General features: G+C 43.6%; 2 protein-coding genes across 8 annotated transcripts in view; one reads left to right on the plus strand and one right to left on the minus strand.

Annotated features, from left to right (window-relative positions):
- The window catches only part of MCM9 (minichromosome maintenance 9 homologous recombination repair factor), a 49,393-nt gene that overhangs the window by 11,518 nt on the left and 21,348 nt on the right, over positions 1-16,527 (plus strand). For 5 of the 7 annotated variants that reach the window (XM_078384711.1, XM_020802172.3, XM_020802177.3 and 2 more), the window contains exon 7: positions 1,614-1,733. The exons of 1 other annotated variant lie outside the window; for it this stretch is intronic. In XM_078384711.1, the coding sequence (XP_078240837.1) occupies positions 1,614-1,733 (120 nt within the window). Of the gene's footprint in view, positions 1-1,613; positions 1,734-1,950; positions 2,213-16,527 lie in introns of those variants that run through there. One more of the 7 variants, XM_072997432.2, reaches the window with a different exon arrangement.
- Positions 5,813-16,406, minus strand: ASF1A (anti-silencing function 1A histone chaperone). Its single transcript, XM_072997438.2, has 4 exons — positions 15,966-16,406; positions 14,559-14,674; positions 10,228-10,404; positions 5,813-6,229 (listed from the first exon to the last, which is right to left on the minus strand). Exons 1-4 carry the CDS (start codon positions 16,072-16,074, stop codon positions 6,017-6,019), a joined length of 615 nt encoding a protein of 204 aa, XP_072853539.1. The 5' UTR covers positions 16,075-16,406; the 3' UTR covers positions 5,813-6,016.

The raw sequence follows: 16,527 nt of genomic DNA on the forward strand, positions 1-16,527 counted from the left end.
GGCCTCCAGTGCAGTACCATTTTCAAAGCAGAAGAGGCACCAAGGAATAACTTCTTCCTCCCTGTTCGCTTAGTAAAAAAACCCTCTTAAATGTCCTCATGTAAAATTACAAGTTATCCTGAAGAAACTAGGTTTTTTTTATAAATCAAGTCATGTTCTTATAAGACAAGGAAACAATAAACTAAGACAGCATTTATGAGCAAAATTAACACAAAAATATGAAATATTACTTACCATTCCTATTTTTAAAACCAATATGTGCTTTGAATGGAAATGCGAGTGTTTTTAATAAATGGTGAATATTTTATTATAATGTGAAAAATAAAAAAATTAGCTTCCATCTTGACATTAATGTTCATTAAAACGGATTTACTCCTTTGTTATTTCCTTTAACTTTCATGTTTCAGATTCTGACATTTTTGTTTCCCCAAGTCATGTTCTTGTAGAATCTACAGTATACACAACTGGACCTACAATGTAGTCTTTTTTAACACTGTCACATAGGTAATATTTGCCCCTCAAGTTTCAGCCAGTTGCCATGTGCAGTTGCTTTTTTAAATAAATTTAAAATATGGGGAAAATGTCCCAACCAATCTGTTGATTTTTGCCATTGAGTTACTGTCCCACCTGTTGTAACATATTGGGACAAAAAGTGTCCCATGTCATTTTTTGTGAATTACGTCACAGAGAACCATGTGACAATGGCCTTGTCATTTATTAATTTTTATTTATTTGATTTATATCCCGCCTATCTGGACCCACCGGACCACTCTAGGCAGCTAGAGTGTCATTATGTTGACCCCCTTCATGAGCCTACTAGCCTATGCAGAAATACCAGAAGTGTATATGACACCTGACTCTCAATACACTGTAGTTGTCATTGGAGTCAGAAAGCAGTCGCCAAATTGCTCAGTGGCTAAAATCCTGTTCTGTAAATTATGCCTAAGATTGATGATTTCACCAACAAGGAGGGATTGCCAGTAAACTAAAGAGTTCCTGCTTCTATCTCATGTCTTGTCCAACTTGCATGTAATCAGTCTAGTTGTATATGAATCAGGCAAGATCCAGAATAAAAGCAGGAGTAGTTAGGCTACCTAGCACGAACTCTTTAATTAGATCACAGGTCTGGATGGAATTGGCTAGAGTGAAAGACAAGCAGCTACTCAGGGCTGTACAGGTTTGTCTCATAGAAGGTTTAAAAAAAACCCCAGAAGCAACACCATCATTGTCAGCCTCCTAGAACTAGATCTGCAGTTCAAGCATCAGATCAAAAAAGACAAAGGGCCTTGTAGTTATATCTAGAAGAGATTATCTTACTGCCACCTCCCGCAAAAAGGCACAGGATAAGAAAAAGCCGAAGAATTTAAGAGAAAATGGGATATGATTCATAGAATAATGGAGTTGGAAGGATCTGCTGGATCAAACTCAGTTTTGTGACGAAGCATATGTCAAATAAAATGTGCTAAAGTGCTACAAGACTTTTTTTTGCTGCAGTTGACTAGCAGTGTTTTAGTGGGGGCAGTGTCAGATTTCTGATGTTTATTCTTTGTCTTAGTGCTTTTCATCTCATATCTACTCTTTAGAAATCATTTGTACTTTTTTTTCTCTGCAAGGTGAGTCTCATCTTTTACTAGTTGGAGACCCTGGAACAGGAAAATCTCAGTTTCTGAAATATGCAGTAAAGATTACCCCAAGATCTGTACTTACAGCAGGAATTGGATCTACAAGTGCAGGTAAATGAGGATACTTACAATCAGGTAGGTGGGTGGGAGCCAAGCTTCCCAATCAGCATTTGGGGGGGCCGACTGATAATTTTGTTCCAAGTGTTTTATTTCAAGAGTAGAGCAGAGCCAGTAGTTACCATCTGAAAATTTTGCCATGGCCCACAGCCATTGTGTTATCCTCCACCGATGTGTGGCCCACTGGCATCCTTTTGTGGTTTTTTTCTAGTTATTGTCACCCTGCTCCCTTTGGCCTGTGCCCCACCTGCATGCAGCTCTCCACTCTCAAGACTGTTCCCACACTTCTACCCTACATTATAAAGCCTAAGCCGCCCAGCCACTTCCCACTCTGCAGTTGTCATCTGCTATACCACAAACACTCCTTGGTTGCAAATGCAGAAAGGGGAATGCAAAGCCATTAGCAGTGTCAGTCCATGTGTTTTAACTGAGTCTCAATTTGTATCTGATGTACACTTTTACCATGTACTCTGTTAGCCAACTTGTAACTAGTTGCTGAATAAGAAAACCAAGCATTCAGTGGGAACCAAGAGGTGGGCTTGAATCCCACTGTAAGTCGAACTTACCTCTGTGTGGCAAAATAGACCCTTCTATTCCTAAGGTATGGCCAGTAGTAAAAAGCATGCTTGACATAATAGAGATCTTAACTGCAGAAGGAGGTTGGAATGTCGCTTCTAGTCAGACAGGACTAAACTGGATAGATGGTTGATGTTGTGGGATAAAGCCATTTCTCGTGCTTACTGGATACCACATGCAAAGGAACCTTTTAAGAGATTTCAACTCAGTTTTGTTTTGGAGTTTAAGATGGTGGTGGGCAACCTGTCTGCTGCTGGGCTTCAGCTCTCATCAGCCGTAGTCAGGATTGTGGTAAGGAACCGTGGGGGGTACAGTTCACTATTGTCATCCAACTTCTGGTGTGTGCCTGTCTCTGCTTTAAAAGGAGCTTAGTCTTGCACATTCTTTCTCTCCTAGAATAGCCTGGAAAGGGCAGTTCCTTCCAGCAGACTTCAGAGAAGGTCTGTGTTGTTCGACTGTAGCTTGTAACCACCAGCCCTAGATAGCATAGCCAGTGATGAGAAATGCTGGGAGCTGCAGTTCAGTAATATCTGGAGGGCTGCAGTTCGCTCACTTCCGCATCTGAATTCCCTTCTTCTTCCAGTAAGCATGTTTTTCTCCCAGGTCTCATCCTGCCTTTGATAAAAGATGACCATTTTAAGAGCTGTGTGCCTACTACAGGAATCCTAGAGCTTAACACTATAGAAATCCTAGAACTTAATTTTTTTCCCCTACTCAGACCTTGCGTTCCTTGCCACAGAAAGAGAGAACAGGGCAAAACACAAAATAAACCTTAGACAAGAAATATTGGATCTAGAGTAAATGGATTTGAATACCAGAATTTTCTTGGGAAGGATAAGCGCACCTTTGTAAGTACATTGCTTTGGAGCAGAAAAGGGCACACAGTTCAGTCTTCCCACCATAGGAGTAGTCGTCTTTCACTATTACCTAAAAAGCAGTGGCCATTATCCTACACATAGTCCAGCAGTGAAGAAATGCAAAACCAGATCCCATGGAGGTCCTGGGAGCTACAAAACAGCCAAGCATTCCTTGCATGCAGGACCAAAAAAATTGGAAAAGCATGATAGGAACTTGGTGTGCACTATTTGACCATAAAAAGGCTGAGCAACATGCAAAACAGTGGTGTTTCATCCCAGGAATTCTCAATCCCAGCTGATTAAAGCATCCCTTCTCCAGGCAGCCCAGGAAGGGTTGTTTAAAGACAGAAATGCAAAAGGTATATCCCAAGGGAAAGAATTCTTGGGGATGTCGACCCATTACTAGAGTTCTTCAAATTAGAAATTAGCAAATTCTTCTCCACAAGAACCAAGAAGTTCTGTTGATTATATGGATGTCTCTGTGACTGCCATAATCAACATGAGAGTAGTGCCAAAGGACTGGAATAACTCACCTTGGTCGGAAGCAACCAGACTTGTGATCTAGCTATCAGACGGTCATTGACTCTATTTGCCATCGCATCCTGCAAAGGCAAACATCTTGAGGGCGTACCTTCTTAAAAAGAGCAAGCACCATGAGGAGAGTACGAAAAAGGCAAAAAGCTATCACCTTCATCTCAGAGGCTACCCTTGGGCTTCTTTACTAAACTGTAACTTCAACCATCATGGCATAAGGTAGCCATTAGCTCTAGAACTGGTCAGCAGATGTTGCATAAGAACACAACGTAAACCCTAGGAGACAAGCTTATCAGGGAAGAGACTAAAGACGTTCTTGGTGAAAGGAAATAGAAGGCAGCACTCTCAGCTACCCTGCCGTAGAGCATATATTTCTGTTACTAAAACAGAACACTTCCTTAGGGAGTAGATGACATTCTTGCAGCCTTAGTGAAAACAAATACTGAGCAGTAATCAAAAGCAACATAACAACCGAGACCACGCAGTCACACTGGAGAGGGAGGCACAGATAACAGAAGATATTCGTGGCTTTGTCACATCATGTTACAGGCTAAGAAAAATAATCAGCTAGGGATGACAATATTTAACTCAAACTCTCTCACTTCCCATGTTTTCTTCTCAGCTAGCAGGAGGACCTCTGCCTAGTTAATCACCACCTTTTGGGCAATACAGTGCGCCATGATTTCCCGCTCTTGCCCAAAATAATTGAATAGTACGAACTGTGTATTTAAAACCGTACTTATTTACATCCTAGCCACAACTTCGACTTCAGGTGTTTAGGTTCTGTTTATCACCTTTCATCAGACAGTTCAAAGCCAAAGAGGTCCAATGTGAAACAAAACTTTTGGCTTAAGGAATTATTAATCATATAGGGCTGATGTTCTTAAAATGGTAGCCTTCTGTCACAACATTCTGCAGCATGCCACTAACAGTAAGGGGAAATCCATCTTTGACTGCAGCCGGAGACATACCAAGCCTTTTGTCTCTGGCGGTAATGTGCGAGAGGTGGTGGAACACATAGAACATGCTCCCCTGTCCAACCTATTGCAGAGACAACATGCTGTCACAAACATTCCCTTTCTAAGCATGGCTGCTCTTCCAGTAACTAGCAACTACCTCCCCAGGCGTTCCAGAGCTAGGTTGGCACCCAGGTGTGAAGCACCATTGGTGGCTCTCATTTAAGTGTGATGGCTACTGTACTTCATAAAAATGGAGACAGAAGGACAGCTTGCCTGGCTATGTAACCCCTCCCATACAAGTTGTGAGCCAATAGCTAGAGCAGTGGTTCTTAACGTGGGCAATAATGCCCCCCAGGGGGCGATTTCATTTTTCAGGGGGGCGGTAGAATGAAAAGGGGCAGTGTGGGGGCAAAAGAACAGAAGGGGGGGCGGTAGGGGGGCACTGGAGCAAGCCAAACCTGTGAAGGTGACTGCAGCTGCAGTGCTGGCAGTAGATCCGGTGCTGCTGTTGCCGCCAGAGGATCCAGCTCTCTCTACCTGCCACGTCCCGCCTTTTTCCTTTAGGGGAGCACTGAGTGTGGATCGGGTGGAAGGAAAGGGTCTCTTGGGTCCTCATCCTTGCCCCGTGAAGCGCTGCCTCACACCCGGGTGGGGAAGGAGACTAGGTAGGTAGATAGGTAGGTAAGATATCATCACCTCAGGGAGGGGGGGCGATGATAACTTCCTCAATGGCTCAGGGGGGCGTTTCTTTCAAAAAGGTTAAGAACCACTGAGCTAGAGGACCAGAGACAGAAGTAGCTGCTGACAACCTACAATTTCCTAAGCTTAGTGAGTCTAGTCTTGCAAGACTTTGACCAGCTTCTGGTAACACCAGCAATTCTCTATTGAGTAGTAAAGGAGTTTGGGACAGTCCTGGCCACTGCTGTGCACGTGTCCAAATTTGTGCACAAATGGATGCATCTTAAAAGGACATTTTCAGATAGTATCCTTTTTTTTTCTAATCTGGTCTGTACATATATTTGAAGACTACCCATTATAAATAGATTTAGCTTTTTGTTCCCTCCTCCCCTGCTATTTGCATCTTCTGGGGATGGAATCTTGTACATTTTAATAACAGGTTTGGTGTGGATTAAACAAAGCCTTAGAATTATTTAAAAAATAGTTTTATTTATACAGCCACTCAAATACTTTTTGTCCTTATAAACTTTCTACAGGATGTGGGGTGTTTTGTTTTAAACAAATTTTTCACATTTTGTTGAGTATGTGGGTTTCAAGGAAACAGGTTCTTGTGGTGGTTGTGTTGTGTGTCTCTCTTAGCTTGAACACATACGTAGTATTGAAGGGTAGCTGGTCACATGCAGTCCATATGAGATTCCAACATAACATTTAGTGAATTTTCTGATGTTGACCATCCTTTTGAAGCAGAAGGCAGTGCGTCTGTAGAAAGGAGTGATTGAAGGTTTGGGTTGCTGCCCTCTGCATCTGTCAGTTTTTCTGTGTTGTCCTCCCAGTTAATGTGGAATCTTGTGACTCTGGGATTAGATGCCAAAATATTCCTTTGGAGCTGGAATACAAAGATATGAATGAGTATTTAGTATTTTTAATAACTGAAAATTAAGTCAAGAGATTGGCAAAATATTTGTTTACATGTTAACATTTTACATGTTAAAAACAACTACATTTACACAGGTTTATCACCCCCCTGCTCTTATGATGGAGCAAGTAGAAAAGGGATCAATCTTGTACAAATGTTGGTGGCAAAGAGGCGTAATGGGATGCCCCCTTACCACCAGCTTTAGTCCTATCCACGGCTAACATGCAGACCCCAAAAGATTACTCCTCTCTCCAGAATCTGGTCCTCAGCAAGAAAACGTCCCCTATCTCTGCTGTAAAATGCTCCTTTCTTCTGTGCCCCTTATTTTCAGACCTTGTGATCCAGACCTTCCATTCAGTGTTAAGTTTCCATGTACATTTTAGTCTGTAGTTCAGATTTCTGCAGTTGGTTACTTAAACAGGCTACAGTGTATGAACTCACACCACATGCAACTGTTGTAACTAATGATGAAAGAACCCTGTTGGAGCTTAATGTGACCTAACCATCTGAACAAATCAGTATTTTCCAGACTGACATATCATTTCAGTTATGTCACCAGTTACATGCAAGCAACATCACCACAAGAACTGCAGAGCTAGAAGGGACCCTGTGCATCATTGAATCCAGTCCCTGTCAGTGGAGAACTGAACTCCCAACCTCTTGCTTCACAGCCAGATACCTAAACCACTGAGCTATCCTGATGTATGCAGTCAGCTTAAACTTATAATATAAATATTTACATTTCCACAATTTAAAAATTGTCTACATCAGTGCCAGCATTTTGATCATCAGCACACATCATATTAAATGAAATCCACGCGGACTGACTAATGCACTCTTGCTTGAAGCAAACGAAATGAACATAACTAATAGAGACTAATTGTTCTAACAGATTTGGACATTTTTGTTTTGCCAGCTGAAACGCTGTGGCAAACCTTGGGGCTCTAACGAAGAGAACAACCCTTCATTATAAGCTGTCCTCAGTTGAATTTCTGAAAAACAAAAACCTGCATGGCAATCAATCCCTAGGAAACCTAAAGATTTAACAAACTTACTCCATAACCATAGCTCCTCACTGACTTCTGTTCTATCATCTCACTTTTAATTTATAGAACAATTCAAAGTGGCACACAAACGTTTTTTAAAAAACAGGAAAGCACATCTTTGTTAGTGGGGATATATTGTGCTGACACTATCAAAGAAATGCTGTTCTCTACATATAAACAGTAATATCTGTTCATGCATCCTTGGGTTGAACCTAACATTAATTCAGGAGCTCTGGGCCTGATCTCAAACTCATACTGAACACTGGCTGCACAACAGAATAACACTCATCGTGACACTTTGCCTAGCTGAGAGTGACAAACAAAAGACAGGGGTTTTACATGTCAAGAGCAACAAGACAATGTTGCTTCCCAGCACTGGTGTATACAGTGGATATAAAAAGTTTACACACCCCTGTTAAAATGTCAAAGATAAATCATTTCAGAACTTTTTCTGCCTTTAATGAGACCTATGAACTGTACAACTCAGTTGAACAATAAACTGAAATCTTTTAGGTGGAAGGAAGTAAAAATAAAAAACTGAAATAATATGGTTGCATCTGTGTGCACACCTCTTAGAACTGGGGATATAGCTGTGTTCAGCAGTAAACAATCACATTCAAACTCATGTTAAGTAGGAGTCAGTACACACCTGCCATCATTTAAAGTGCCTCTGAGGAATCCTAAATAAAGATCAGCTGTGCTAGTAGGTCTTTCCTAACATTTTCTTAGTCACATCCTACAACAGAAGCCATGGTCCACAGAGAGCTTCCAAAGTATCGAGGGATCTCATTGTTAAAAAGGTATCAGTCAGGAGAAGGGCATAAAAGCATTAGATATACCATGGAACACAGTGAAGACAGTCATCATCAAGTGGAGAAAATATGGCACAACAGTGACATTACCAAGAACTGGAAGTCCCTGCAAAAGTGATGAAAAGACTAGAAGAAAATTGGCCAGGGAGGCTGCCAAGAGGCCTACAGGAGGCTGTAGGAATATCTGGCAAGTACTAGCTGTGTGGTACATGTGAAAACTATCTCCTATATTCTTCATACGGCTGGGCTATGGGGTAAAGTGGCAAGATAGAAGACTTTTCTTACAAAGAAAAACATCCAAGCCCGGCTAAATTTTGCAATAACACATCTGAAGTCTCCCAAAAGCATGTGGGAAAAAGTGTTATGGTCTGATGAAACCAAGATTGAACTAATTCCAAAAGATCTGTTTGGCGCAAAAACAGCACTCCGCATCACCAAAAGAACACCATACCCACAGTGAAGCGTGGTGGTGGCAGCATCATGCTTTGGGGCTGTTTTTCTTCAGCTGGGACAGGGACCTTAGTCAAGCTAGAGGGAACTATGAACAGTTCCAAATACCAGTCCATATTGGCACAAAACCTTCAGGCTTCTGCTAGAAAGCTGAACATGAGGAGGAACTTCATCTTTCAGCATGACAACAACTCAACACATACATCGAAATCAACAAAGGAATGGCTTCACCAGAAGATTAACGTTTTAGAATGGCCCAGCCAGAGCCCAGACCTGAATGTGATTGAATATCTGTGGGGTGATCGGAAGAGGGCTGTGCACAGGAGACACCCTTGCAATCTGACAGATTTGGAGAGTTTTGGCAAAGAAGCGTGGGCAAATATTGCCAAATCAAGATGTGCCATACTGATAGACTCAAACCCAAAAAGGCTGAGTGCTGTAATAAAATCAAAAGGTGCTTCAACAAAGTATTACTTTAAGGGTGTGTAACCATATTGTTTCAGTTTTTTATTTTTACTTCCCTCCACCTAAAAGATTTCAGTTTGTTGTTCAACTGAGTTGCACAGTTCATAGGTCTCATTAAAGGTGGAAAAAGTTCTGAAATGACTTATATTTGTCTCACTTTTTTACATCACAGACACTTGACATTTTAACAGGGGTGTGTAAACTTTATATCCACTGTATATACAGAAGTGGGCAGCATTTAATTAAAAAAATAAATACAAGCTTGAGGTCCACCAACCATGGCTAGATCCAAAACAGTGTCTAAAGGAAAAGGATGCAAATGAGTATATGCCCAGGAACTCTGTAAATCAGTACCAGACCCAGGATTATTATTTATATATCATCCCACTAGTGCTCTGCAGTATTCTGGGCAGTTAACACACAACAAAAATCACACAGAAAAAAACACCAGCAAAATTCATGAAAATCAATCATGTCTAATTTAAAATCAGAATGATGCAGCATTTTCATAACAAACTGACAAGACAAGAGAAAAATGCTTATGAGGTTGCAGTTGAAAGCCTCTCTCTGAAGAGCAGCATCTTCAGCAGCCTCTTAAAGAAGGTGGGTGAGGAGGGCCCCCCGATGCAGCTCAACTGGGAGCTGGTTCCAGGGGATAGGTGCCATAACTAAGAAGGCCCAGCTTCTAGTTAGTGTTTTCCTGGCTTTCTGTGTGGCCATTTGGAGGAGCACTGCCTGGGAAGATCACATTTTCTTCCACAAAAAAATATACCACTGTACATTAATGGAAACATTCCCACAACTATTCTTTTCAGCAAGGTCATTTAAAAAGTGGGATGCTTTTTAACTGTTGCCCAATTGGACAATCAGGAATTAAAACCTTTTCTGAGTCTTCCTCCTCACTCAGGCATCTACTATTAGATCCAGATACACCTTCTGCTGACCCCTGTATCAAGGAGCAAGTTGTCATAGTAACTGATGAAAAAAGAAGAATGCAAAATGTAGTATTACTGCATAACAATAACACAGGGCTATTTCAGATCGTTAAGACTTTCATTCCCTCTCCATTTTCTTAACTCTGATCACCTATTTCTTTTTAACTTCTGGCTTGCTAATTGTTTTCTGTTACTTTAGTATTTTAACTGAGGTTAACAGAAAAAGCAATGCATGGCACAAAGTATGGTGTGTGTCTTACCTTAGAAAAGTCTGGCTTTACTGGAGGATTTTCTCTCAACTCTGTTTCAGTATATTCATTGTTCACGTAATAACCAACTCTAATGAATTCTTGACCTCTGTAAGTGCAGGTAATTAACACAACTGTTACTCCTACAGCATCTGCATCAGGAATAAGTCCTGGATTAGGAGCATCTGCCTACAACAAAAAGTAAAACAGAATTAGAATAGGATTAATTTATCTTTTCAAGCCCCTTAAAAGGAAAGAAATCATGATGTATCTCTAGATATTGAACTTAACTCTTGCCATATAAACTAAGAAGACAAAATATTCAAACAGAAACAAGTGTTTGCTGTTTCAAATTAAGTATCAGTTTTAAATAGTTAAAATGCTACGTTGGGATTAGTTATTCTCCAAGATCAATCTTTCTGATTGTTTCAAATTTATGAAAGGCTAATTTTGCCTATGGGATTCCTTAGTAAAACAATTCTTTGGTAAAACAACAAAGTAAATGTATGCCCATACTTCGCATACAATCTAATTCTTCACGCAAAAGTGCATAAATACTGTATGTATTGGCTCACAAGCAACATTCCCCCAAAGTTTCTGTCCTGCTGCACAGCAGCCTCACTCCATGTGCATGGGTGGGGCTTCATTTGAAATGAGAAGTAAACAAGCCAGCTGCATGTGCACAACCCTGATGGAACTCTGAGCAAGCGCACACATACACATAACTTAGAGGGAACACTGCTCACAAGTCAAGTCATGTTCAGCTAACCTCACAACATTAGAGATCAACTGTCCAAATGATATAAAACATTTATATTACACTTAAACATAGAATAGCATCCTTTGTGGCGTTCAATATCCACTTAAGATACATTGGGGAAATCATGTAAATTTAAAAGATCTCTTCATAGGTTAAAACAATTCAGCTAAAAATTAACTGGAGTTGCTCTTGAATAACAAATTGTCTGAAGAGTTCTAGTCTTTTAAAGCAAACCATGGAATCCCTTTATACCTACCTTAACATCAATGCAGACCAGTAAAGTTTCCTCTCCATGGTTTACATATTGAGCAAGTAACAACTAACTACAACCCTGAAGGCTACTACTTCAGATGAATGCAGCCTCAGTACATAATTGTTCAGATAGAACCTTTTATGTACAGTGGTGCCTCGCATTACGATCGCTTCGTTTAACGATGAAATCGCATTACGATGAACTTTTTGCGATCGCAAAACGATGTTTCCTATGGGCTAATTTCACTTTGCGATGATCGGTTCCCTGCTTCGGGAACCGATTCTTTGCAAAACAACAATTTTCCAACAGCTGATCGGCGGTTTCAAACTGGCCGCTGGGTAAATAAAATGGCTCCCCGCTGTGTTTAGGGACAGATTCCTTGCAAGACAGGCAGCAAAAATGGCCGACCTATGGAGGATCTTCGCTAGACGGTGAATTTTAAGCCCATCGGAACACATTAAACAGGTTTTAATGCGTTTCTATGGGCTTTTTAATTTTGGTTTACGATGTTTTCGTAATGCGAGGCACCACTGTACATTGAATGGGAACATTTTCAACATAGTTGGATTCCCCATCTTTGTAAAGGCTTATATAAAGAGAATACGAATGCTTCTTCTGAGTAAGAATATAATCCGTGCTGTTATGGGCAACCAACATGTTTTTCTAAAGCCCAGTTACCTACCAGTTAACAAGAACTTTTGTAACTATACTCAGAAAATTTGAGGAAATCATATTACAAGCAGTGTGTTCAACCTAGCTTTACTGGCACCGTATTGACAAACAAACAAGCCATGTTATTGGGTTTAGGAACCAAATATGCACCATAGTTTTCCCAAATGTCATTTTTGCAAACAGTGAGTAGCTTCTATGACTTCATATGCTTTCTTTTTTTTCTGAAGTAATCCTTCTGATACAAACTATCAGAGAACCTACTCCCACAGGCAGACGCATCCTTTCTCACTTAACCCATCAATACAGGGCTGTATTTAGATGGGAAAGCAGGTACACTGACTGATTACAGGGAAGTCTCATGAAAACAGTTCTGTAAGTAAAAAAAATCTCTAAAGTGAGAAAAGTGCTAAGTAAAGAATTCACACGTGTGGCTTACACAGTTCCTGTTTGTTAAAATCATGACCACATTTGTCCTTTAGAGCCATGGTCCCCAACCTTGGGCCTCCAGATGTTCTTGGACTACAACTGCCAGAAGCCTTCACTGCTACCTCTACTGGCCAGGATTTTTGGGAGTTGAAGTCCAAGAACATCTGGAGGCCCAAGGTTGGGGGCAACTGCTTCAGTAAGGTAAAGGTTCCCCTTGACAATTTTTTGTCCAGTCGTGTCCGACTCTAGGGTGCGGCGCTCATCCCGCTCTTCAAGCCATAGAGCCAGCGTTTTGTCCGAAGACAGTCTTTCCGTGGTCACATGGCCAGTGTGATTTAGACACGGAACGCTGTTTTCCTTCCCACCGAGGTGGTCCCTATTTATCTACTCGCATTTGCATGCTTTTGAACCGCTAGGTTGGCGGGAGCTGGGACAAGCGACGGGTGCTCATTCCGTTGCGTGGATTCGATCTTATGACTGCCGGATCTTCTGACCCTGCAGCACAGGCTTCTGCGGTTTAGCCCACAGCGCCACCAAGGCCCGTATAAGATGGCTGAATATTTATCATATTTTTAGGTTCTAATACATTCTGTGCCCATTTTGGCCCCACAAGAAGCCTCTCAAAAGCAGCACAGAAAATTATCAAAAAAAAAAAAAAGCAAATTAACTGCAGAAGCCTGTGTGCTGCAAGATCAGAAAACAGCAGTCGTAAGATCAAATCCACACGATGGAGTGAGCTCCTGTCGCTTGTCCCAGCTCCTGCCAAGCTAGCAGTTCGAAAGCATGTAAAAATGCGAGTAGATAAATAAGTAACGACGTTCCGCGTTGTCTTCCGACAAATGCTGGCAATATGGCTTGGAAATGGGGATGAGCACTGCGCCCTAGAGTCAGACACGACTGGACTAAATGTCAAGGGGAACCTTTACGTTTCAAAAAAAGTCAATTCATCATAACAAAATAATTAAGGAATTAGAAAACATTAAAATCATGCTTTAAATGGGTATCAGCAATCCACTGACAGGGAAGGCACCAGAAAGACCTCTTAGAGGAGGAAGTTCTAGACTCTAGAGCAGAGGTGGGCCACTTGCGGGTCTCCATATGCTAGACTGCAACTTCCATCATCCTTAAGCACAGTCTGTTATTTGCTACGGTTCATGGGAGTTGTACTCATCACTATCAGGCAGGTGGGGCCACCTATACTAATCTAATACTTAGGCACCAACACAAGCATAGCCCTGCCCTTGAGATATACCAGTTGTGTATCAGGTGGTTCTGGAAAACGGAACAGGGTCTCCCCCTTAAGTCAAGAAGTCAGTGTGACAGCCAGACTGTAAGTAAGGCTGCACAAGCACAGCTTGCAGTTACTGCTTTTGTAAGATGCCCCTTTTTCTTCCAAAATATTTTCATAAATTATACTAAAATAAGACAATTACTACTGTGATAAACATATTTTTCTTCTGCTTCCTGAGCAGGTTTCTCTGTAGCAGCCTTCTCTGTTCTGGGACCAGGATGTTTACTGTTCTGATGACAGATAACCATTAGAGATGGGGACTTCATATTCATATATGAATATGAAGCCCCCCCCCCCGGGCAAAGATAGCTGACCTGATTATTTCTCTCCCCCAGACCCCACCAGTCCACTTAGTCCCGCCAGCACACTCAGCACAAGTGGCCAGCATTATCTTCTGCACCCCAATCACAGCAGTAATTTGGCTTCTGCAGTCCCGCCTCCATGCTCACACAGCCACTCTGAGGCTTAGTAGGGAAACTCATCCTCCTCCCCCTTTGCCGGAGTGGCTAGGTGAGTAGGGAAGTGGGGCTGTGGCATCCAAGCTACTGCTGCCACTGGGCAAAGGAGATGATACCAGCCACACATCCTTGTGTGGCGATTGGCCCAGCGGGGTCTGGAGGTAATCAGGCCGGCCACCTGTGCTGTGGGGAGCTTTGTATTCGTATGAAGCCCCCATCTCTAATAACAATGTGTGTATGCACTTCTGTACATCTGCATGCTCTCATTTGAGAATTAATAATTAGGAGGAAAAAAGGCCATTCAGCATGGGGGCTATACCTTAGGATTTGGTATTTTCTTTTAAGCTTTTAATGCAAAATTTGAAATTCTGTGTATTGAATATCAGAATGTAGTGCCAGCTGTCATGTTAGTATTTTTAAGGAAGTACTGAAACACAGTTCTGCATTTCCACTTAGTTCCAAAATATTTAAAGACAGACTCACCTGAAATACAAACATGTGTCTTCCAGCAGGAACAGGGCCTACCAGAACTGAATCTAAAACTTGATCATATTCTTCACTTTCTGCTGAGCCAACGTAGATAATTTTCCATTCTAGATCTACATTAGAAGAAAAAAATTAAGCAAATAACACTTTTAGAGTAACCCCCCTAACTAACACTCCCTTTTCAACAGACCTGTCACCATACTGTAGTTTAAATTAGAAATAAAATTAACAAGTCTGTGACTTAGCCATGAAAAAAAAACTATTGAAAATCAGTAGGACTTAACTGAGAATCACTGGATTTAAGTTCTGAGGAAGAACAAAACTTGAGTTTTCTCTGTGCTAGTGTGGTTAGAGCTGCTACTTTAGGCAACCATAGCCTTTTGCTTAATTGTTGCTGTATAATTTGGCCGTGCAAGGGCTCCAGTATTTCACCAGGCACCTTGGGGAAGGGATGGGTGTTGTCACAAGTTCTCTGCCTGCCTTCCTCTTGGTAGGAAAAGCTGTTGCTGACCTCACTACCAGCACCAACACACAACCCAGTTCACCGTCGGGTGTGTTGCCTTTGCGGGGGGGGGGGCGGCGCGTGTAGCGGGGAGAGTAGACCACACTATGTAGGCAACGAGCAGCACCGGGTCTCCGGAAATGGAAAAGGTGGCATACAAGTCGAATGGAAAAATAAATAAGCTGGGCACGCCTGAAAAAGTCCCCCCCCCCGCTCCCGCTACTTTGAAAGCAACCCGAGGGGCGGCCACAGAAAATCGGCAGATTCTCCTTTAGCATTTCAATTTATGGGGCAGTTTGCAAAAGGCGGATGGGGAACATCACCCCCCGCCGCCCTTCTGTCAACACCTCGCTAGAAAAAGCAACATGGGACGTGGGGGAGCCGCTTGGCTCAGAGATTGCCCCCCCCTCCAGCCCCGTTCGCGACCCCCTCCCCGCCCGTGGAGGCGGGAGGCTTGTCCTGTGAGAGAGGCTCCGGCGGTAGCCCCCCCCTTCTCCCGGGGGGACGCGGCGGCGGCGGCGCCCCCCCCCCCGCTCGCCACCAGGCTGGCAACATGGCTGCTGCTCCCAACACTCTCGCACAAGTTCCCTGCAAACTTGCCTTTCCCCCCCCCCCCCGGGGCTCGAATCCCGCTCCGAGGCTGCCCGAGAACCACCGCGGCGGTGGCGGAAGCCGCAGCCCGAAGGCAAGCCGCTCGCTCCCCCCCGCCCCCCTCAAGCATCCTCCCCGGGGCAGGTAGCCACCTGGCCCGCCCGCCCGTTTGCTTGCCGCTCGGCGCGGCCGAGGCAGGCGACGAGAAGACGGTGCCGAGAGGGAGCAGCAGGCCTCGGCAAAGTTTCCAGCCCTGGCGCCTCCTCCTCCTCCGCCCCGCCAGCCCCGCATCTCCCCCCCCCCACCCTTACCTTCGGAGAGGTCCTCGATGCACTCGAAGGTGATCTCGAACTGGAAGGGGTTGTAGAAGGGGGAAGGGTTGTCCAGCACCACCACGTTGTTCACCTGAACCTTTGCCATCTTGGGCGGGCAGGCGGGGCGGCGGGGGGGGGAGACCCGCAAACAATAGGGGCGGCGGGGTCCCTGGCCAGCCCCGCCAAGTCCAAAGGGGGTCCTCCTCGCTTCTTGCACGGACAAACCCCGGAGCAGGTCGGCGGGCGGGCGGCCACTTAGGGAAACTTTTGCTTCTTCGCCCTCTTTTTTTCTCCCCCCCCCCCCTCCCGCTCGCCTTCCTAATCCTGCTCTTTTTCTCCTCCTCCGCCTCCTCCTCCTCCACTTCGCACCCAAGAGCAAGGACTCCACACTGTTTTTGCAGCTTTCCTATTACACTAAAACTACAGCCGAGAGCCTGCCCTGTTAACGGGCAGCGGCGGAGCGGATTGGCTGCCCCCGCGCCGAGGGCCCGCCTCCCGGAGCCGAGGCTTCCCCTCCAAGAGCAAGATGGGCTTCCGTAGCTCGAGCGGACGGGGAAAT

Source organism: Pogona vitticeps, chromosome 1, assembly GCF_051106095.1.
Source record: "Pogona vitticeps strain Pit_001003342236 chromosome 1, PviZW2.1, whole genome shotgun sequence".
Taxonomy (NCBI): Eukaryota; Metazoa; Chordata; class Lepidosauria; order Squamata; family Agamidae; genus Pogona; species Pogona vitticeps.

Excerpts from the sequence above, each read along its gene's own strand:
- ASF1A (XM_072997438.2), bottom strand. The coding sequence starts at position 16,074 with ATGGCAAAGGTTCAGGTGAACAACGTGGTGGTGCTGGACAACCCTTCC. Across the intron at positions 10,405-14,558 it reads GACACATGTTTGTATTTCAG|GCAGATGCTCCTAATCCAGG; the intron begins GTGAGTCTGTCT and ends TTTTTGTTGTAG. Across the intron at positions 6,230-10,227 it reads TAAAGCCAGACTTTTCTAAG|CTCCAAAGGAATATTTTGGC; the intron begins GTAAGACACACA and ends TTTGTATTCCAG.